Source organism: Callospermophilus lateralis, chromosome 6 (assembly GCF_048772815.1).
Source record: "Callospermophilus lateralis isolate mCalLat2 chromosome 6, mCalLat2.hap1, whole genome shotgun sequence".
Taxonomy (NCBI): domain Eukaryota; kingdom Metazoa; phylum Chordata; class Mammalia; order Rodentia; family Sciuridae; genus Callospermophilus; species Callospermophilus lateralis.
In genome coordinates, this window is record NC_135310.1 from 120635493 (window position 1) to 120659233 (window position 23741).

The window sequence follows — 23741 nt, forward strand, 5'->3', positions numbered from 1 at the left end:
AGAAATGACAGGGCCCAGCATCATCATAACATCCCAGTGTATCAGTGACACCAGAAGAAAGAGAAGCACAAAGAAGGAAACCATCGGTATATAAACTATTTATTAACAGAAAAGGCCTACAGACTCATTTCTTCTTAGATACACCCACGGTGCGGCCGCGGCGCCCAGTGGTCTTAGTGTGCTGGCCTCGGACACGAAGGCTGCAGGTGGAAAAAAGAAGTGTCATACACAGCACAAAAATCTGGAATAATAATGAGGCATGGCTGTGGGAATTTAGGAGCAGGCAGGGAGGTAAAAGCCCCATTTCCACTTACCCCCAGAAGTGGCGCAGTCCCCTGTGGGCCCTAATCTTCTTCAGTCGCTCTAGGTCCTCCCGGAGTTTATTGTCTAGACCATTGGCCAGAACCTATATTTGGAGGCAAGGAATGTGTTTTTGTTCCCTGACCTGTGCCCAGCTCTATAGGAACCCCCAAATCCTCCTATCTCAATACACACCTGGCTGTATTTTCCATCCTTTACATCCTTCTGTCTGTTCAAGAACCAGTCTGGGATCTTGTACTGTCGTGGATTCTGCATAATGGTGATCACACGTTCAACCTGGTAGGCAGGACAAGGTTAAATTCAGATGGCCGGTACCCTTTCTAAGGTGGGCCCAACTTCCAGCCCCCTTCAGTGTCCTCACCTCATCTTCAGTGAGTTCTCCAGCCCTCTTGGTGAGGTCAATGTCTGCTTTCCTCAACACCACATGAGCATACCTTCGCCCCACACCCTGAGGTTAAGAGATTTCAGAGTTAGATTTGAATCTGAATTTTTGGTTTCCCTTAAAGTCCCAATATTCAAAGGCCCGCAAAGATAGGACCTGCAATAATTTAATGCTTTGCAATTTCCTAGATCACTCTTTTCTCACATTCCCAGATATAAAGCCTAACCATAAAATTGGGGTCCTGTGAGTTAACAAAGTTGATTAAGATGCTGGACTGCCAGCTTTCAGGATCTCTAAGTTTAACAATTCTTTTGGCAAGTCAACAGTGACCAAAGTTTTCCATGTTCACAAACTCAAAATTTGCCCAGGGACTAGTATATAGGGAGCCTGCCCAAATTAAAACTAATGTTCACATCTGTCACAACACAGCAACCAGCACCCAACTCTCCGAATCTATAAACCAAACTAATTTGGATATTGAATGGTATACTGAGTTGAATAGTACTCCCCACCTGTTTTTGTCCACTTAGACTGCCAGAATGTGACCTATGTCTTCTTTGTAGAGAAGTGTTAGGTAAAGTAAGGTCCCACTGGATCAGGGTGGGCCCTAATTCCAATGATTGGTGAACTTATGAGCGCACACAGACAGGACAGTCGATGATGGGAGATAGAGAGGAATTAGTTGTTTTAAGCTACGTTTGCAGTAACTTGTAATAGTAACCCTAGGAAAAGAAAGCATATGGCACTTTCTCTCTGTAAGTGACTTAGGATCAAATATCAGATTGATTGTGTAGCACGCCTCTCAAATTTACTTAAAAATATTTATTATCTCATATTTACTTCAAAACGAAAATGGGTATGAATGAAAACAAGATTTCTAATTTTTAATTTGTGACCAGGTCTTGCTAAGTTCCCCAGGATGGCCTGGAACTTGAGATCCTCTTGCCTTAGCATCCAAAGTAACTGGGATTATAGGTGAACACCACTGCTCCTGGCCCAATTTTTAGTTAGAATATACAATTACGAAATGTTTCATTTCCTCACCTTTGTAATCCAAAAGCCTGACCGTATTATAGAATAGTTAACACCAACTTGATATTACTCTTTCAAAGTATTTAAAGCAGTGCCATTCATGGGGGGTACAGGGGTTTGGGTAGGACAAGAATTTCTTTTAAATAAGGATAATGGGCATTTCCCAATTTCAATCTCCCCTCTACCAATCTTCCAATTCCAAATAGTCAACAATTAGCAGTTAACACCCTGGGATGAAGGCATAGGCCAGCCCTAAAGAATACAAGCAACAATGAGGAAGCCGCAAAGCCAGCCTCAGAAACTTAGCAAGGCTCAAGCAACTCAGTAGGACCCTATATCTAAATAAAATCTGAAAAAGGATGTGCTCTGAGTTCAAGCCCCAAGCCCTGGTACCAAACAAAAACAAACACACACAACACGAGGAAGCCATTATGGCATGAAATAATTTCACAGGATCTATGTTGTCTAACCAACCTCTCAGTATCCTTTCAATTACTTCCCACCCCCTATACAAATCCTTTAAAAAGACAATCTCTAGGGCTGGGAATATAGTTCAGTTGGTAGTGCTTGTCTTGCATGCACAAGGCCACTGATTCAATCCCCAACACCACACACCAGACACCCACAAAGACATATTTAGGGCTGGGTTTGTGGCTCAATGGTAGAGCACCAGCCCAGCATGTGAGGCACTGGGTTAGATTCTCACCATCGCATATAAATAAAAAATAGACAATCTTTAGTTCTCCCACCAGGGAAGAGCTCTAGCTGACTTTGATGGTTTTCTACACAATTATTAAAAACTACAGGACTCATTTAAGCTCTAAGAATAGCCATTCCCAGGGGCAAGCAGGATATCAGGACCCACAAGAACATATGAAAGCTGTGCTACCTGGGGTACAAAATAAAAATTTTCACAAACCTTATAAGTTATCTTTTTGATAACTATACACCCATCTTTACCCAAGTACCATCCACTGCCCAACAGGTACAACTACCATATATCAGAAGCTGTAGGTGATGATTAAGACATGCTGAGCCCCACCCCTATGGAGGCAAGAAAAACATTCAGATAATCCCACAATTAAATACATGTTTTGACTGAAACAGGGAAAAAGAGGCTAGGGATGAGGTTTGGTGGTGCACAGCATGCGACAGACCAAGTTCAAATTCCAGTGCACCCCATACAAACAGTTCCCATCTGGAAGGTCAGAAATTCTTTGTGAAGAGAAACATCAAGCTTTCACTGTTTTATTCTTACAAGCCATTGACTAGTGATGGGTTTCCACTTCAACTGGTTAGGAGCTGTACTTTTCACCTCTGGCATCCTGCTCACACACCTCCACTTCACATTTGTTATCTGTTAACCTTTCCATTCACCCAAGATGTACAGTACAGAAATTATATTATAATGCACTGGGGGAGAGAGGAGGTCCTGAAGAAACTGAATCTAGAAAGGATCTCACAAACTGATAATCCAAGAAAATTTGGATTCGATTCTGGCTTTTACTAATTCCCTTTTGTGAGAAATATGCTAAGGGTTAAGGGAATAAAGTCATTCTCTTTTTCATTTCTTAACCCTGAAACTGAAATAATATAGACGGACTTGTGTCTCCTCAATCTTGCCTCTTTTCTAGAGAGCTAAGGTCTTAATAACCCAAGTTGCATTTGGGTTCCCTTACCCTACTTTACCTTAATGGCAGTGATGGCAAAGGCTATTTTCCGCCGCCCATCGATGTTTGTGTTGAGTACTCGCAAAATGTGCTGGAACTTTTCAGGAATCACTAGAGACTGAAAGGATATGGGGGAGATACAGGCATCGTCAACTAGCATCAAACCGTAAGGTCGCTAAGGAGAAGAAACAACCCCCAACAGGAACTTTAGGCTTGTCAGAGTGAATACCCCCCTCCCCTTTTTAAGATTTCAAACCACAACTAACGCCTCAGTCCACAGGGAGCGGGAATGTGAATCGTTCAAGCTTGGGAAAATGCAACCTCTTGAAGGAGGTTGCACGTCGGCCGTTCCTAAAAGTACACTCTGGGGGAAGCCGGAGTCCCCACAGACGCCCAAGCCTCTGGCACCTTTGGGTGCCCGGGGAACGATTCTTCCTCTAACCCTACTCCCCAGAATTTCAAGGTTTTGGCGTCCCTTCCCAGGGTTGCGATCCAAGGCTCCACACAGAAAGTTGCAGGCCCCCCAAATAGGGCGTTCTTGGTATCCTGGCAGCAAACTTTCCCTGACCCGGTTCCGATGTCGCTGGATCCCGGCACCGAACACAGTCTTACCATGGCGGCAGCAGAGCGGCGGCGTGTAGGCCTCCTGTGGAAGAGAGAGCGGAAGTTACGTAATATCCTTATATAGTTCTTAGACGGAAGAGGCGGAGCAATATGGGAGAAGCACTTCCGGACACTGCTTCAGCGGGAGTGGACTTCTGAGAGTCTGGATTGGGTACCACCACTTCCGGTGTGGCCTTTCCAGGCGTAAAGTTCCTGAATATAAAAGCAGAGAAAGTTCCGGCTCGAGACTGTGCTCAAGATTTCCAAATTTTCTCTTTGCGCTTGAGTGGTCATAGCTGAAAGGGGAAGGCTGGAGCCATACAATCTAACTCAAATACCTGGGAACCATTTTGTGCTTTGCAAGACACTCTGGGACTTGTAGTTCTACTTCGGGAACGACCTCACTGGGACTGACAGCTGCCGGAAGTGAGGCTGCGGGGAATGGCCGCCGCGGCGACCATGGCGGCAGCTGCCCGGGAGATGGTGTTGCGGGCTGGGACCTTAGATATGGAGGAAGAGGAGGGCCCGCTGGTGAGAGTGCGGGGCTGTTGGTCCTCCGTAGTCTCGTCCGGTCGTCCTCGTGTCCGAAAGATCTGAGTCGAGTTTAAGCCCAAGGATTGGAGCTTGCCTGCCACCGGTGATGCTATGTGTTTGGCTCCTCATACCCATCCTTGGGATAGGACCCAAGCCTCAGTGGGGACCAGGATGGCTGGAACTCAGGTTCCAGGAGCACAGTCTTAATTTCGCATTCATATATATATATATATATATATATATATATATATATATATATATATTTTTTTTTTTTTTTGGTAGAATAGTGAAACAATCTAGTATAAAGCTTAAGAACATAGCCTCTGCAGTCAGACTGCCTGGGTTCTAATTCCACCCTCTGCTACTTAGACACTATGTGTTCTTGGGCAAATTAACCATGCTCTCTGCCATCACTTTCCACCACTTCTCCATAAAGTGGAGAAAATAAGAGGACTTACTATATAGGTAGTCGTTAGGATTAGATGAGTAAGTATGTGTAAGACTGCACCTAGTGTACAGGTGAACATTATGTGCTGACAATTCTAGAAAGTCTGGGGTTCCCCAGAGGTATGATAGAACTGCTGAGATATCATGAGTTTGAGGGTACTAAAGTAAAATGCAAGTTTTGCTCATTTCTCTGCGATTTCTATTTTTCCTGATTTTGGACACCTCCACTGTCTTCATGGATTGCCTAATTTTTTTTTTTTTTTTGGTACCCTTTAGCCCAAAGGAGAGTACATTGTAAAAATTAGAAGTTCTTGATTTAGTACTTACGGTTTCCCACTAAAAACACCCTCCCTTCATTTAAAGGATTAGGGAGATCCAATTATATTTTGTTTTCCTCTCTCCTGTATCCCCTTCTCATTATTGTATCCCTTCCCAGGGGGGTGGTCCTGGGCTTCAGGAGACACTGCAACTTGGGGAGTTGGATATCACCTCTGATGAGTTCATCCTGGATGAAGTAGATGGTAAGTAATGGCATAGGGTAGGATCAGAGTTTGCTAGTTCCTCTTATCCTCTGGGAATATGTTACAGGACTTCCCTGTGTCTAGTAGATGAGCCCTGGTACCAAACCCTATACATACTATGTTTTTTCCTGTATATGCATACCCATAATAGAGCTTAACTTATAAATTAAGCATAGTGAAATATTAACAGTAACTAATGATAAAGCAATTGTAACTATGTTGTAATAAAATCACCAGCTTCACTACTCTTGCATTTTGGGGCCTTCACTTAGTAGAATAAGGGTTATTTGAATGTAGTACTTCCATAAGTAGACAATTGATCTGATAATTGATAAGGCTATTAAGTAACTATGTGGCTGGTAGTATATATAGCATGGATACGCTGGACAAAGGGATGATTCACATCGTGGGATAAAATAGGATGGCACAAGATTTCATTAAGTTACTCAGAAGGGCATACAATTTAAAATTTATGAATTGTTTATTTCTGAAATTTTCTATTTGGGTTCATGGTTGACCACAAGAAACTGAAATAGCAGAAAGTGAAACTATCTGAGAGGATTATACCTGTAATCTGAGAGGCATAGGGTTAGAAGCAATAGTACAGGGACTGATGTTCTGATGCTCAACGTGGGGAGAGGAAACTGTGGCGCTGGACCTTATGATAAACTTCTATTTCCAGTTCACATTCAGGCAAATCTGGAGGATGAGTTAGTGAAGGAAGCTCTCAAAACGGTGAGCATCTACACTATTAATCTTTCCCTTCCCTCTTCGCTCCCCCAAAGAAGAAAATAATCTCTTGCTCTTACAATATCACCTTGGTGTCTTACCCTCTTGTCCTTTTCTGATTCTGTTCTGGTGTCCCTTCACTGTGATTTCTTCCTGACCTGTCATATTTATGTTCTCCCAGGGTGTGGATCTACGCCACTACTCAAAGCAGGTTGAACTGGAGCTGCAACAGATTGAGCAGAAATCCATTCGGGATTGTATCCTCCAGCAAAGGGAAAAGACATTGTTATTGACTTGGGGATTTTGTGGGTGTGGTGCAGACTGCCCAGCTGTGGCTGACATTTTCTTTCTGAGGTTTTCAGTTACTTCAGGGAGAAATTGGACATGTACCACAGGTCCTAGGATCTCTATCTTCACTGTGAGGTCCTTGACTTTTGTGGATTAGATATCCAAGAGAGTGAGAATATAGCATCTCTGCACAACCAGATCACAGCCTGTGATGCTGTCCTGGAGGTTAGTAACCTTCGCCTGTGACCTCTTATAACTTTGAACCTGATTATGGTCTCTAGTGCCATTCTTTAGATCATTATCTTCAGTGACCCCAGGTGAGGGTTACTTTCAGGATGACTTCAAATAGACTTTTTTGGTTTTACTGCTATAACTGAAGTTATTTTCCTGTGTCCTTTGGAGTATCTTCTGCCACCCTTGTGGACTGGTAGATACTAGACTATTTACCAAGAGACTCAGGTGGTCCACTTATCCTCTACCAAACTTGTGACACTCTAGCCTCATCTTATACTATTCCCTCAGCGCATGGAGCAGATGTTAGGAGCTTTTCAGAGTGACCTCAGCTCCATCAGCTCTGAGATCCGGATACTGCAGGAACAGTCAGGAGCCATGAACATTCGACTTCGAAACCGCCAGGCAGTTCGGGGGAAACTTGGGGAGCTTGTTGATGGTCTGGTGGTGCCCTCTGCTCTGGTCACGTGAGTCACTAGTTTAAAAGGTCAGAATGTCTACAGCAGGTAGATGGGCCGGGGTGACCTTCCCTATTTACCACCTGAGTCTCCTGGCTCAAGTCATTCTGTTCCTCCTAGAAATTAGTGAGTAGGTTGATAGTCATTTCTAACCTCTTTTTATGTTCTAGGCATCACAGATTAGGAATGATCCAAGGTCGGTCATGAAGGGAGGGGGCCTAAGGTTTAGGTGTGTATGAAGTGAAGGTCTAGGAGTAGAAACCTTTGTTGTACCTACATCTAGACTATGCGAAACACTGTAAGAAGGTGGAGAGGACAGAGGCTAGATGTACTGTTTGGGTTAGGTTTGGAGACATCTGGACTTCCCTTCTAATCCATCCCACCCATCCTCCCTACCCAGGGCAATTCTAGAGGCTCCAGTGACAGAGCCTAGATTCCTGGAACAGTTGCAGGAGCTGGATGCCAAGGCAGCTGCAGTCAGGGAGCAGGAGGGTAGAGGCACTGCAGCCTGTGCAGATGTCAGAGGTGTGCTCGATCGGCTCCGGGTCAAGGTAGGGGATACCTCAGAGGCTATTAGAACTGGCCTCCCTGGAAACATCACCTTGCCTCTTCCTAGGAGATCTCATCTTTGTTTCTCTGGGTTTCCCTGAAAATATCTCAGGATACTAAGAAATATTCTCTATCCTTTGTCATATATTTAGTATTTTTCACTTTCCCTTGTTTATTCTGCACAGTAAAAGGGTTACAACTTCATGCCCTGTGTTTGATTACTTGTGTCTAGGCAGTGACGAAGATCCGAGAGTTCATCCTCCAGAAGATTTATTCCTTCAGGAAACCAATGACCAACTATCAGATCCCTCAGACAGCCCTACTGAAGTACAGGTCATCACCCCAAGGAAGGGCATGGGATGGCTTCTGAACTTTTGAGTAGCCCAGTGCAGGCGTCTTTTTTGGGGAAGACAGAAAGACTGACCTATCTCTGGCCTTTACAGATTCTTTTATCAGTTCCTACTGGGCAATGAACGAGCAACAGCAAAGGAAATCAGGGATGAGTATGTGGAGACGCTGAGCAAGATCTACCTGTCTTATTACCGCTCTTACCTTGGGCGGCTCATGAAGGTGCAGGTAAGGCCAAGGAGGAAGAGGCACTTCTGGACACATGGACTGGGAAACAGGGACAGCTCTGAGCAAGGAGGGACAGGGATTTTTTTTTTCTTGCACTATTATAAGAGATGGTTACCAGCTCTTTTATTTCTTCTCTCTAGTATGAGGAAGTCGCTGAGAAAGATGATCTAATGGGTGTAGAAGATACAGCGAAGAAAGATATCCTTGGAGCTGAGAACTCTCATGCAAGGCCTTGGGAGCAAGAAACTTCTGGCTCCAGCCACCAAGGCACTGCTTCTTACCTTTTTACTGTGGGGCAAAACCTTTGAGAATGTGATGAAAGTTATGGCCTTCCTCCCAGAAAAATGTGCAATCTTTTTTTTTTTTAATATATATTTTTTAGTTGTAGTTGCACACAATACCTTTATTTTGTTTATTTATTTTTATGGGGTGCTGAGGATTGAACCCAGCGCCTCACACGTGCTAGTCCTGCACTCTACCGTTGAGCCACAACTCCAGCCCATACATCATTTTGACACCTAGTTTTGCATATTGATTCTAGAAGGTGTAGAAACTCATTCATAGAGGTCATCTGAAATGGGGCCCCAGGCATGGAAAGAGGGATGTGTAGGCTTTATCTGGCTGCCTGGCATCCCCAGAGGTCCTGAATCTTTGGGCACCATTGTACTCCCATTGTTTTCCCTGACTCTGACCCTTCTCACGATTCTTCTCGAAGCCATCCCTCCGTAGCAGGAACACCATCTTCACCCTGGGCACCCGTGGCTCTGTCATCTCTCCTACTGAGCTTGAGGCTCCCATCCTGGTGCCCCACACAGCCCAGCGGGGAGAGCAGAGGGTATGAGGAGGAATGAACTTCAGTTGTGAAGAGGACTCTGGGAAGGGAAGGCCAGACCTGGGGCAAAACTTCAGCCTGTGGGCCTTGTATTAATCCCCTTAGAATGGCGTTCTCCCATCCCTCTGGTCTGCTGTGATGTGAGAGGGGTTGGGAGCCATAGACTTCAGGGCATGTGGAGGGAGTGAATGGTTAAGGGGAATGACTGTTTTGAGGCAGTGGTTGAGGTGGATGCAGGAATTACAGTAGCGGGTGAGGTGAGCACTTCCTCTTGTGTCCTGTGCCTGCCAATTTAGAATTTCTTTCCCAGCCTGGACTGAGGTTGGAAGGGAAGGGTCTGCTGAGTTTATCACCCAGGTTTGTTGAGTTTCCAGCTGTGTTGGTGGAGAGTCAGTGTTGGATCCATCTCTCCTTTGTCCTCCCCTCCTAGTATCCATTTGAGGCCCTCTTCCGCAGCCAGCACTATGCCCTCCTAGACAATTCCTGCCGTGAATATCTTTTCATCTGTGAATTTTTTGTGGTGTCTGGCCCAGCTGCGCACGACCTATTTCACGCTGTCATGGGCCGTACGCTCAGCATGACCCTGGTGAGATCCTTATTTCCTTGACTCTTCAACCCCTGTCTCCTCAGTCCTCATCAGCATCTGGTGGGGTTATAACTCAGGTACTGACTAAAACCAGGATCCCCTTGTTCTAAAATGTCTAAGCCTTATACTCAGATGTGACTTCTCAAGAGAAATTCTCAAGAGTTTGGGCCTCTGACACCGCCCCTACTGCTGATTCAAATGCAGGCAGTTGTGCCCTGAAACTGAGAGGCCTCTAAATCTTGGTGCTCTGATGACCCAATCTGAGCCCTGAACTATGATAAGTTTGTGATTGAGACCCTGGTGAGCAAGTGACCAACCAAGGAAGAAGCATTTTCCTCTTAGGTCTTTCCCTGCCCAGTTCCTCATCCCCAAAGACACATGTATGGATGTGTCCATAGCAAATGGGAACAACAAATTAACTAGCATTCTCTTTTAATCCTCTGCTTATTTCTAATAGAAACACCTGGAGTCCTATCTGGCTGACTGCTACGATGCCATTGCTGTTTTCCTCTGTATCCATATTGTTCTTCGGTTCCGAAACATTGCAGCAAAGAGGGATGTTCCTGCCTTGGACAGGTCACTGAGTTCTGGTTCTTGAGGCTCTGCAGACCTTGAGTTCTTTGTGTGAACTTTGGGCTTCTCCTGACCTGATGTCATTGATCCTTGTTCCCATTTGTCTGCTCCAGAGGCAGCACTGCTATTTTCTGACATACCTTTCATATACACCCGGCACCCCAATATCCATCAACCTGAAGGATGCCTTATTCCCTCCCCACCCCCTAACATTTCTTGCCAGCTGACCTCTGATTCTGTTTAAGCCCACAGGTACTGGGAACAGGTGCTTGCCTTACTGTGGCCACGGTTTGAGCTGATATTAGAGATGAATGTCCAGAGCGTTCGAAGCACTGACCCCCAGCGCCTTGGGGGTCTGGATACTCGGCCCCACTATGTGAGGGAGAGCAAGGGTACCAAAGAGGGTCTAGAGGACAGGGCTGTAAGCTTACTGTGGGGCTGCCACTGTCACAGTTGTGGACCACACCATGTAAGGGGACAGTCTGAGTATGGTCAGACTCACAGTGGGTTGGGCACTGTTGGTAGGAGGCATTGGAGGTGGGAGCCACATGGAGGTTGGTTGGTGAAAGGAGCGGGGAGGTCGTGTTGGTTGGGCTGGTGTGATTCTTCTCCCTCCTTTCTGTAAGATCACACGCCGATATGCAGAGTTTTCCTCAGCTCTTGTCAGCATCAATCAGACGATTCCCAATGAACGGACCATGCAGCTGCTGGGACAGCTCCAGGTGCAGGAGTGACTTCCCAGCAGCAAAGCCACTGCTGTGGGGGGGTTGGATGACCTTGTTGTATTGTGTCACTATGTCCTTTTGACTTTTTCAGGTGGAGGTGGAGAATTTTGTTCTCCGAGTGGCAGCTGAGTTCTCCTCAAGGAAGGAGCAGCTTGTGTTTCTGATCAACAACTATGACATGATGCTGGGTGTGCTGATGGTAATGGATTCTCTTCCTGTCCGTTTCCCCACCCACAGAGTTTGGGTTCCTCTAGGGCTCTGTTTACTTTGGAAGGGCAGAAGGTGATGTCTGTGTGCTTGTTCCATGTTTTACTCTAGGGAGTCTGGCACAGTGTCTGAAATGTGGACCATCCTGTAGTAAAGGACTGCTCTCCCAAACTGGACTTTTCATTTTTTCTTCCTTTAGGAGAGGGCTGCAGACGACAGCAAAGAGGTGGAGAGTTTCCAGCAGCTGCTCAATGCTCGGACACAGGTGGGGGATGGGGAAAGGGAAGGGACAGTGTTGTGTGCTGTATTCAGTTTAGTGTGTGGGTTGGGGGTATGTGGCATTATGAACCTCAGGTACATAGAATTTTAATTTAAACTTCTGGATTCACAGTATGTTATTGATCTATTTAATTTTTTAATTTTTTGGTGGTACTGGAATAGAACCCATGGTCAGTTTACCACTGAGATACATCCTGGAACCTTGTAAATTTTTATTTTAAAATAGGGTCTTGCTGAATTTCCCAGACTGGTCTTGAATTTTTGTTCCTCCTGCCTCGGTCTCCTGTACCATAGCACTCAACTTCATCTATTTAATTTAATTAATTTACTTATTTAATGATATGAACAACTACAAATTCATCAGTAATCCAATAACCTTGGCAAAAATCAATATCAAAATTTGAATTCCTCTTCACCCCACCCCCTACTTCTTATGCAGAGGTATCAAATATAACCTAAGTGTTGTATTTAGAATTTTCTTGATTCCCACTGTTGTGTGGATATTTCCCCCTCATACTCTTGCTTTAGAAATAAAGTTATAAAAGAAAACTTAAAAGCAAAATAAAAATGTAGCTATACGTATGCCAAAATAATAATTATTTATATTTTTGAGTGTGATAAAAACAGATTCACAGCGTTTGTTTTTACAGTATTTGGGATTGAACCTAGAGGCTAATGTGTGCTAGGTAAGTGCTCTACCATTCTACCAATGAAATACATGGCCAGGCCTTTTTTTTTTTTTTTTAAGTTATACATGGAGACAATATCTTTATTTTGTTTATTTTTATTTTTATGTGGTGCTGAGGATCGAACCCAGTGCCTCACATGAGCGAGGCAAATGCTCTGCCACTAAGCTACAATCCCAGCCCTGCCAGCCCTTTTTTATTTTGAGACAGAGTCTTGGTAAATTGTCTAGGCTGGCCTTGAATTCGTCTCCTCCTTCCTCAATCTGGGATTACAGGTGTCTACCACTATGCCCTTATTCTTATCAATAGTTGAAGGAAATAAAATGCATGGATTTGTCTCTTTGTCTCTATATATTTCTATCAAATATTACTTTTAAATAAGCTTCAGCTTATCTTATGTAAATTTTTAAAAGTTTAGAATGGTTGGAGCCAGGCACAGTGGCCCATGCCTGTAATGCCAGCAGCCTGGGAGGCTGAGACAGGAGAACCACAAGTTCAAGGCCAGTCTTAGCAACTTAAGACTATCATAAAATAAAAAATAGAAAGAATTGGAGCATAGTTCAGTGGTAAAACACTCCTGGGTTCAATCCCCAGTATTAAAAAAAAAAAAAGTTTAGACTTGTTACATTTTATTGTTATTATAAGAGCCTTTGTAGCCTTAATACTTTTTTTTGTCTTCATGTCTATTATGTTTGATAAGAATATAGCTCTGTCAGCTATATTTGCTAAATATTTGTCTGTTAAATTGTTTCTATTCTTTTAATCTTTTTGTGTTTTCTTCTTTTTTTTTTTTTTTAATATTTATTCCTAAGTTTTAGGTGGACACAGTATCTTTATTTTACATTTACATGGTGCTAAGGATCGAACCCAGTGCCTCATGCATGCTAGGCGAGCACTCTACCTCTGACCCACAACCCCAGCCTCTTTTTGTGTTTTCACATGTTAAGTATCTTTTGTGAATAACATATAGCTGGAAGTTTTTAAAAATTCAATGGGATTAACTCTGCCTTTTAACTTACGATTTAAATTTATTTATGTTTATTGGGATTAATGTTACATTTAGACTTTTATTTATCATCTTTATTTTTCTGTTTGTCCATTGTCTTCATCTTGCCTAAGTTCTTACTACATTATTTTTTCACTAATTTTGTACTCTATTCTTTTAGAATTGTTCTTTAAAATATACCCTGCATGCTGGGCACAGTGGCACACACCTGTAATCCCAGTGGCTCAGGAGGCTGAGGCAGGAAGATTGCAAATTCAAAGCCAGCAACTTAGCAAGGCTCTAAGCAACTTACTGAGCCCCTATCTCTAAATAAAATATAAAAAAGGACTGGGGATGTGACTCAGTGGTTAAGCACCTCTGGTGATTTTTGGTACCAATCCCTGGTACAAAAAAAAAAAAAAAAAGAAAAGAAAAGAAAAAGAAATGGGCTAGGGATATAGCTCAGTTGGTAGAGTCCTTGCCTTGCATGCACAAGGCCATGAATTCAATCCCCAGCAACACACACACACACACACACACACACACAAATTTACCTTGCATTTAGCTTAACACCTAAACTTCATATTAAATGCTCTCTAAAATAATATATAGACATATAGTGTGTGTGTGTGTGTGTGTGTGTGTGTATAATAATATATAGACATTTTAGCTGGGTGCAATAGTGCATGCCTGTAATCCCAGTGATGCAGGAGGCTAAGACAGGAGGATTGTAAGTTCGAGACCAACCTGAGCAACTTAGTGAGGCCCATACTAAGCAATTTAGTAAGACACTGCCTCAAAATAAAAAATGAAAAGGGCTGGGATGTGGCTCAATGGTTAAGCACTTCTTGGTTTTATCCCTGGTACCAAAAAAAATTTTAAATGCTTTTCTATTCCAGTCACTTCTCTTCTGCCTTCCATTGCTAATTATTGACCAGTATTTTATTTCTATTCTAGTTTTAATTTTTGTATTTTATTTTTTTAAGAGAGAGAGAATTTTTTTTTAATGTTTATTTTTCAGTTTTAGGTGATACAACATCTTTATTTTTTAAAGATTTTTATGTGGTGCTGAGAATGGAACCCAGTGCCCTGTGCATGCCAGGTGAGCGCGTTACCACTTGAGCCATATCCCCAGCCCAAATTTTTGTATTTTATACTAATAATATTTAGATATTCATGTGTATGTTTCAGTTTTTCTTCTTCTTTTTTTTTTTTGGTGATACTAGGGCTTGAACCCAGGAGTGTTCCACCACTAAGCTACACTCCCAGCCACCCCCTTTTTTTTTTTGTTTGTTTGTTTTAGTTGTTGATAGACCTTTATTTTATTTATTTATTTATATGTGGTGCTGAGAATTGAACCCAGTGCCTCACATATGCTAGGCAAGCACTTTACTGCTGAGCTACAACCCCAGCCTATCCCCCCAGCACTTTTTATTTTTATTTTGAGACAGGGTCTCACCATGTTGCTGAGGCTGGCCTCAAACTTGCAATCCTCCTGCCTCAGCATCCTGAGTTGCTGGGATTACAGGTGTGTGCCACCATGCCCAGTGTTACTATTTCTTCTTAAAATAAAAGATTATCTGTGGGTATCATTTTTCTTCTTCCTGAAATAGATCTTTTAGAAGTTCCTTTATTGGAAATTTGTTAATGGTAAACCTTGTTTTTGTACTTATATAAATGTCTGTATTTCATCTTTGTTAGGGAAAGATTTTTGCTAGTTTACTGGCAGATTCTAAGTTAACAGTTATTTTCTCTCAACACTCAGAAGATGTTTTCCACCATCTTCTGGCTTACATCATTGCTGCAGAGAAGCCATGTTTTTCTTTGTAGGCAATCTGTTGTCTCTGCTTTGAAAGTTCTTTTTTCTTTGGTATTCTGAAGTTTAACTACAGTATGTCTTGATGTGGCTTCTTGTATCTTTGAATTTATGTTTTTTTTTGGGGGGGGTTATATTTTTAGTTGTAGTTGGACACAATACCTTTATTCCATTCATTTATTTTTATGTGGTGCTGAGGATTGAACCCAGGGCCCTGCGCATGCTAGGTGAGTGCTCTACCACTGAGCCACAATCCCAGCCCCAAATTTATGTTTTTTAATTTATTCAGAAATTCATAATATCTTTTGAAACCTTGTTCTCCTGCATCCTTTCCTTTTTTTCTCTTCCTGAGAATCTGATTAGTTCTAGGTTAGACTTCCAAGTCTAATCCCTTTTTTATAAGCATGTAATTGGATGAGAAAGGAAACATTTATACTCACTGGAATAGTTATTGTGATCAGAGGGAATGTCAGCTCACCTTCACATTGAGGTACCATTGGATTTGCCAGGCACATTGGTCAACTCTCCATCACTGTACCAAGATGAAACAATTAACTTATGAGGACAGAAGTTTTTTTTCCTTCCCATCTTTTTGGGAGACTGCGGCAGGAGGATCACAGGTTTGAAGTCGGCCCCAGCCACTTAGCAAGACCCTATCTCAAAATAAAAAGTAAGCCAGGTATGGTGGTGCATACCTGTAATCCCAGCAACTCAGAAGGCAGAGGCAGGAGGATCCACAAGTTTAAAGACAGGCTCAGCAACTTAGCAAGACTCTGTGTGTCTCTAAATAAAAAAGAAAAAGGGCTGGGGATCTGGCTCAGTGGTTAACATCCCTGGGTTCAATCCCTGGCACCAAAGTAAATAAATAAATAAATAAAATAAAAAATAAAAAGGGCTGGGGATGCAGCTCAGTAGTAGATTGCTTACCTAGCAAGTGCTAGGTTCTGGGTTCAATCCCTAGTATCACCAAAAAAGTTAAGAGCCAGACATGGTGGTGCATGCCTGTAATCCCAGTAATTTGAGAGATGGGTAAGGAGGATCATAAATTCAAGGCCACCCTCAGCAACTTAATGAACCCTGTCTCAAAACTAAAGAAATGATTCAGTGGTAGATCACCCTATGTTAAATCCCAACACCAAAATTTAAAAAAAAAAAAAAAAAAAAGATTTATTTTGACTCACAATTTTGGAGGTTCCAGTCTCTGACTGATTAACCCTGTTAATTTGGGGCTTGTGGTGAGGCTCATCATGGCAGAAGCACATGACTCTACCTCATGGCCAGGAAGCAAAAAAAAAAAAAAAAAAAAAAAAAAAAAAACCAGAGAGAAATAGAAAGAAAGAGCCCAGAGTCCCACAATTCCCTTGCAGGGCTTGTCCCTAATGACCTAAAGACTTCCCACCAGGCCCCAGTCTTAAACATTCACCACCTCCCAATAGTGCCATCCTGGAGACAAAGCCTTTAACACATACACATGGACCTTTTGGGGACATACACACTCCACACTGTAGCATTGGGTATGGGAGCCAGCTGCCATCTATGCTCCCTATCTTTTGTTTGTCATCTGTTTGGTACTTTGTAGGAAAGCCTAAGTCCAGTGCCCTGTTTCCCTCTGGCCAATCCTCTGCTACCAAATATTCTCTTTTGCTGAACAGAAAGCTTAAAGTTTATCCAAGTCTGGACAAATAGAAAGTACTGTCCAATAAAATACAATGCATGCCACATTGTCAACCACCTCAAGTAACTTAAAATTTTCTAGTTGCCATATTAAAAAAAGCTAGGGGCTGGGAATATAGCTCAGTGACAAAGTACCTACTAGCATGCACAAAGCTCTGGGTTTGATCCAGTACTGGGGATTGAACTCAGGGGCAATCACTGAGCCATATCCCCAGCCCTATTTTGTATTTTATTTAGTGAAAGGGTCTTGCTGAGTTGCTTAGCACCTCACTTTTGCCGAATCTGGATTTGAACTCATGATTCCCAGCATGGCAAAAAATAAAAACATGAAAAAAAGAAAAAAAAAAAAAAAGAAAGTGAAATGAATTTAAACCTTTTATTTTAACCGCTCTAATCAAAATATCATTTCAACCTATAATCAGTTAAAAAATGTAATAATATGTTTAAATTTTTTCCCAGTACAAAGTCTCCAAAACCTGGTACATATTTTATGCTTATTACTTGTTTTAGTTCAGATTTCCCATGCTTTGTAAAATAAGTGGCTTGTGATTTGTGGACTTGTCACAAGTTAGCTCATTTTTTCTTTGCAGCCCACTTCCTGGGTCTTATACTATTATAATGTTGAGAGAGAATAATTGCATTTAGGCAATGATATAGGTTGAATTTTGTTATTTAATCTATGTCCAAAATCACATCGTAAATAATGATGGCTTAATTACAGAAAGATTCTTTCTTGAAGTCTGTCTCCCTAAATCTCACATTAGTTACCTGGCAACCCTCAGTGGATATAAATGGATATTTTGAGGGAAGAGTGGAAAAGATACAAGTAATGTATTTTTAAATGGGCTAGTAGTTTCATCTGTTCATATCTTAGCTCTCTGGGATTTTTCTTGTTGTTATTGTTTGGTATGTTGTTTGGTGCTGGGGATCAAACCTAGGGTCATGGGCATACTTAGCATTGAGCTACAGCCCTAACTACCACCCAATCCCCCCTTTATTTATTTATTTAATATTGGTTGGTACTGGTAATTGAACCTGGGGTCCTCTACCACTGAGCTACATCCCCAACCCTTTTTATTTTTTATTTTTTTTTGTTTTGGTGATGCTGGGGATCAAACCCTGGAGATTGAACCCAGGGCCTCACACATGCCAGGCAGGTGCTCTAGCACTGAGCCACATCTCAAGCCCTTATTTTTTCTGTTGAGACAGGATCTCACTGAGTTGATGAGGCTGGCCTTGAACTTGCAGTACTCATACTTCAGCCTCCTAAGTCACTGAGATTACAGGTGTGCCCCACTGTGCTCTGCCATCTCCCTCTTTCTCTTAAAAGGGTCTTGCTCTGTTGCCCAGGCTGGCCTTAAACTTCTAGGTTTATTTTCCCCAGTAGTTGAGACTATATAGTTACATTCCACCATGACTAGTTGTTGTTTTTTTTTTTTTTTTTTAGGTTTTTAAAATTTGTTTTTTTATTTATCTCCTGTTTTAATTCCCTTCTATTTATTTATTTATTTATTTATTTATTTATTTATTTATTTATTTATCTATTGAGAGGTACTGGGGCTTAAACTCAGGGGCACTCAACCACTGAGCCACATCCCCATCCTTATTTTGTGTTTTATTTAGAGACAGGGTCTCGCTGAGTTGCTCAGTGCCTCACTTTTTTTTTTTTAATTTAACTTTTTATTGTGGAAAACTTCAAATGTATATGTTTATAGGATAGCACAATGAACCCTCAAATACCTCCACTGATCTTCACCCAATAACAACTCACCAGCAGTTTTATTGTACTGATATCCAATCCTCATCCTCCTTCTCTACTCCTACTTATTTTGAATTAATGTTATATATCATTACCACTTCATCACTATCAGAATATGTCCTCACATATGTCCCTACAGGTGTGTGCCAGGTATGGTGGCACACAACTGTAAATCCAGCTATTCAGGAGGCTGAGGGAAGAGGAAAAAGTTTGAGGCCAGCCTCAGCAACTTAGCAAGACCCTGTCTCAAAATGAAATTAAAAAAAAAAAAAAAAAATTTAAAAAGGGTTGGAGATGGAGCTATTGGTAAAGTACTTCATGCAGAGGCCCTGGGTTCAATCCCTGTACCTCAAAAAAATAAAAAAATAAAGTGTCTGCATAAAGTAGTATTCAGATTTCACCAGTTATAAATGATATTCATGGTTCATATCAGGGCAATTGTAAGACACAAATATGCCTTTTTAAAATGATATATCTATAGATTTCTATCTTTGCCCCTACTCCTCCACAACTTATTTGTGGAGGAAACTGAGTTGTTGAGTCATTTGTCATGTAGACTGACGTATGGTCTAGAATTTGCTGATTGAATTTCATGGTGTGGTTAAACCACTCTATCTGTGTATTTCCCATAAATATGTAGTTAGATGGAAAGGCTTGATCAGATTTCAGTTAGATTTTTAATAAGAATATTTAAGAGGTACTGGTATGTGCTTCCATCAAGGATCCTGTAATGTCATCTTGACTCTCTTTTTGTGATGTCAATAGCTATCAGTTATCACTGCCTAGGCCCATTAGTTAAATTTCTGTATGTTTTTCTGTCTCAAAAATTTCCTGCTCCTTGTCTGTGCTGTATTCTGAGTCATTTCTTCAATTATAAATTCCATATCAGTGTGTCATTCTTCAGTTATAGCTGGTCTGCTGTTTAACCTGTTGATTTTTAAAATTAATTCTTCATTTCTAAAAAAAAAAATTCCACTTTTTCAAGTCTGACAATTCTTAGTTAAGTTCTTATTAATTTTTCATCTTTATGTCTGCATCCTTATATTTAAACATTTCATTTTTGATTATTCAGCTGAGCCAAGTATGTTGGCATAGACCTATAATCCCAGTGACTCAGGAGGCTGAAGCAGGAGTATCCGCAAGTTCAAAGCCAACCTCTGCAACTCAGTGAGGCCCTATGCAAATTAGTGAGACCCTGCCTCAAAAAAAAAAAAAAAAATAAATAAATAAAAAGGACTGGGGATGTTGCTCAGTGGTTAAGCACCCCTGGGTTCAATCCCAGTACCAAAAAAAAAACCACATCCAACTGCTATGTACCTGACAGTTCTACCCCAGCTGCCTGGTCATCTAATTCCACTGTTATTGTGTTTGTTGACTTTTTTGGGAGCTTGCCTCCATATATATGTGATGATCTTCAAGTTCATTGTTTGACCTTAATCAGTGGGAGTAATATGGGTCTGCATTAGGATTGAGAATATTTTCCTCTGAAAAGGATTTGCCTCGCTTTTGCAATAGCTCAAAGATGCATCCATCTGGATCTACATTGGTGCCTCTTTGAGGCTCTCACAAGACACCCAGGCCCAGCTTCCCCACCTGAAGTTGGTGTCAGGTTCAGTTTCCAGATATTAAAGGAGCCTCAGCTGTTTGCCTTCTAGTGGCCCTGCCTCTCCCAGTACCCACCCACTTGGTCTCCAGCCTTGACTAATTCCTTGTTGCTCTGCTTCCAGCTTAAGCTTAATTTAGTTTATAGAGTTTTTTTGTTTTTGTTTTTAAAGAGGAGAATTCTTGGAGATTTCCCCTACTCTTATGAGACCATCAATATCTGAAAATGTGTGACCTTTCTAGAGTTTAGTTGTTCTGCTGTGTCTAAGCACTTAGACACATGATGCCAGAACTGGGAAAATCTACTGACACCAGAACACTGGACCCTGTGTGTATGCTTGCCTGTCTGTCTCTCCAGGAATTCATTGAAGAGTTGCTCTCTCCTCCTTTTGGAGGTCTGGTGGCATTTGTAAAGGAGGCTGAGGCTCTGATTGAGCGTGGACAGGCTGAGAGACTTCGAGGTGAAGAAGGTATGAGAATAATGTGTTAATGATGCAGTCAGTGATAAGGTGAGTAAGAAGAATGAGCAGAGCAGGAGAGGTCTGGTTGGAAGAACACCAGGAAAGTGGGGTTGATGGTGAGGACAGCTTGCCTTGGGGAGGACTTTGTGGGGTGGAACTTCTCCTGGCCTGGTCTCTCTCTGCACTCTCTTTTTTCCCTGCCATCAGCCCGGGTAACTCAGCTGATTCGTGGCTTTGGTAGTTCCTGGAAATCATCAGTGGAGTCGTTGAGTCAGGATGTAATGCGCAGTTTCACCAACTTCAGAAATGGAACCAGTATCATTCAGGTAATGTGCTCCCATTCCTCATTGCTGATTATTTCCCCCTTTTCCCTGGACTCAGTATCATTTAAATAACCTCTGTTTTTAACTACCACCTGTGCCTAAAGATCTGGATGCATCCTAACGTGATTCCTATCATAATCATTAGCATCACCCCACAGTCTGATTCCTCTGTGACTTTTTCTGACCAGGGAGCCCTGACCCAGCTGATCCAGCTCTATCATCGCTTTCACCGTGTGCTGTCTCAGCCCCAGCTCCGAGCCCTCCCTGCCAGGGCTGAGCTTATCAACATTCACCACCTTATGGTGGAACTCAAGAAGCACAAGCCCAATTTCTGATATGCCGAGATCCACATTGAGACCTGCCAGTCCTCTCCATGGATTTCTGCACCCCATCTCGTACCCTGCATCACCTGGGTTCCCCTTCTAGTTTTGCCAATGCCTCATCCAATCTCCATTGCCAGGACTCTGCCTCAAAGGATCAGCCCTCGAATCTCCCAGCGTCTTCAGGTTTCCCAAGACCACTTCCTTTTGGCTTCAATAATGATATTTATCATTTCTCCAGTCTTGTCACCCTCCTCTCACACACCCAAGGCTCCTCTCTTCCCCTGGTTAAAACTTCACTGCCTCAATCTCTGGTTCACTTAACTGGAATCCTGTGGTGTGAAGCCTGAACTCTTGGAATTGGTGACCAGGGATGACTGCCTCCAAGTCATTGATTTTTGTTTGACTCAAAGTAATTTCTGTAACATCTTGGCCTAAGGTCTCAGCAACTTGAACACTAAACCAGCCCCTCCCGGCTTGAGAATCACTCCAAGGTCAGTCTGCAGAAAACAATAAATATTTAATATGACATAGCACTCCTCCCTCATTTCCTTTCTCCTTCCTTCTGGATCTTTCCTCCAGAGTCACCTTTCCTGCCAGAGTACTTCCAGGGATTACATCTTTCTGGTGGGTATCTAGAAAGAAGGGGCAGGGACAGCAACCTCTAGCCCGTCGCTACTTCAGGCCAAACAGGAGGTTGCATTGTTCAGGGAGGGGATGTTTCCTGAGTAACCAATCTGATGGAAGAAGGTGGTCTCTGTTAAAATGGTAGAAGCCTCAACAGCTGGGAGCATGACCATGCAGCTTCTGGCACTGTCCTGAGGGCTACCTTGGGAAAAATCCCAAAATAACTGGGATTGTGCCCCCTCCCTCACTCAGCCTATAATATCTCTGCTTGTGACTATCATAGCCCTTTATTGGAGGGCAGCACCTGCACCCATACCCACATCCACACCTTTGGGCCAGGAATAGACCAGTTTCTCAATTTATTCATATCCTCATTTCTGTGTTTGACTCGGAGCCTCCTGCGCTCCGGCTTACACCTCATTTGAACTCAGACTCGACTAGAGACACATGAGCGCCTTTAAGCCTAAGGGAACATATGCTGCCCAGAAAACAATGGTAATTTGGGGACATTTTCTCTGTTCTCTCTGCCCGAAATCATTCCCTCCTCAGGTCCCTGGTGGTCCTTCCTTAGGGTCCTCGGATGCAGGCCTCGCTCTCCAAGGAGCCAAGGTTTCTTGGCTGAGTGGCGCATCAGCGGTGGGCAGTGGCAGATCCCTGCCAGTGGGTTCGAATTGCCAATTGCCGTGGAGAGGGGACAGGGCAGGGGGCACTGGAGTCCACTTCTCTGCTCCCGCATTTTTAGGATTCCACCCTATCCGAGAGCTGCCTCTGGTTGATTTTGGAAACTATCTCAGAGCTTCTGCCTTGCCTCTTTGAGAATCTTCAAGCCCAGAAGCACCGAGAAGGACAAAGGGTGGGGTGGAGAAAGGGGATAGTCTGATGGGGACTCCTGATTGGTCTGAACGCCCTGAGGGCGGCGCCAGAATTGTGTCCTTAACTGATCTCGCCCCCCATACCCCGGCTTTGCCTCTTACCTTGACGTAGTTTCAGGTTTACCCAATGTGACTAGCCGGCAGGTTTTCTGAGGTGTCTGGTGGTGTGCTCTCCCCAGACGCCGGTTCCAGAAATCCTCTGCTCCTCCCCCTCTCTTGTCCTGCCTTGTCCACCTCCGCCACTCCCTTCTAGGTTTCAGTCTTGGGAATCCAGCTGTTCTGGTATATGACTCCATCCTCAGTACGGAGAGGACAGGAGAAAAATCAAGGGTTTGGGATTTGGAATGGGAGGAGCTTAGGCTGCTTTGACAAAGAAGGTGAGTTGCCAAAGAAGGGGTCCCTGGATAGCCCCTGGAGAAGATTGCTTAGATAGGTGACTTCATCGAAACTCATCCAATGGGACTGGAGGGGGTGCTCAGTTGTAGAGAGCTTGCTTAGTATGCATGAGGCCCTGGGTTCAATCCCAAGACTAGCAGAAAGAAAACAGTTTTCAACTAATGCTCTGATAGGGGGAGGGCTGTTCAGGCAGACACTGTGGTTCTTCATAGGTTGGTCTTTCCTTTCCCTGCCCATCTCCAACCCCAAATATTCAGACTTAATCCATAAGCATGGGTTTCTGCAAACCAGAGGGGCAATGCTGGAGTGTGGACGGAGGGGCTACAGTACTGTTTAGGAAACTTGTGATTCTGGAATCCGGTGGGCATTCAAGTGAAAATGAAGCATGTGGTTTTCGGGGACATTTAATTCTCCCCCCGGATTCATAGGAAACCTCTGACCCAATAGTCTCTTAGGATAAGTTGATCAAGAACTGAGAAGATGGGGACAGCGAAGAAGAGAGCCGCAATACCCATACGGACCTCTAGGGGTCAGCATGGACCAGGGGATGGAGCTGTTTTTGGTTCCCTCAAACCCTGAGCCCTCTGTGCAGCTAGAGGCTTTCCTTTCAGGCTTAAATCCTCTGTTCTGTGATTATATGGATCCTGTGATCCCCAGCTGAAACTTGAAAATTGTGG

General features: G+C 43.0%; 2 protein-coding genes across 2 annotated transcripts; one reads left to right on the forward strand and one right to left on the reverse strand.

Moving 5' to 3' along the window:
* Positions 1–83: 83 nt before the first annotated feature.
* On the reverse strand, positions 84–4091 carry Rps18 (ribosomal protein S18). The gene is made up of 6 exons (XM_077109590.1): positions 4018–4091; positions 3425–3523; positions 683–769; positions 496–597; positions 315–406; positions 84–200 (listed from the first exon to the last, which is right to left on the reverse strand). The coding sequence occupies exons 1-6, from the start codon at positions 4018–4020 to the stop codon at positions 125–127; spliced, it is 459 nt and encodes a 152-aa protein (XP_076965705.1). The 5' UTR covers positions 4021–4091; the 3' UTR covers positions 84–124.
* Positions 4092–4138: 47 nt separating this feature from the next.
* On the forward strand, positions 4139–21700 carry Vps52 (VPS52 subunit of GARP complex). The gene is made up of 20 exons (XM_077109682.1): positions 4139–4539; positions 5426–5510; positions 6193–6245; positions 6421–6496; positions 6685–6752; positions 7050–7225; positions 7617–7767; positions 7998–8098; positions 8209–8341; positions 8482–8539; positions 9043–9176; positions 9604–9759; positions 10217–10335; positions 10585–10708; positions 10959–11054; positions 11149–11256; positions 11464–11529; positions 20424–20535; positions 20734–20852; positions 21038–21700. The coding sequence occupies exons 1-20, from the start codon at positions 4450–4452 to the stop codon at positions 21182–21184; spliced, it is 2172 nt and encodes a 723-aa protein (XP_076965797.1). The 5' UTR covers positions 4139–4449; the 3' UTR covers positions 21185–21700.
* The last annotated feature ends 2041 nt before the right edge of the window (positions 21701–23741 follow it).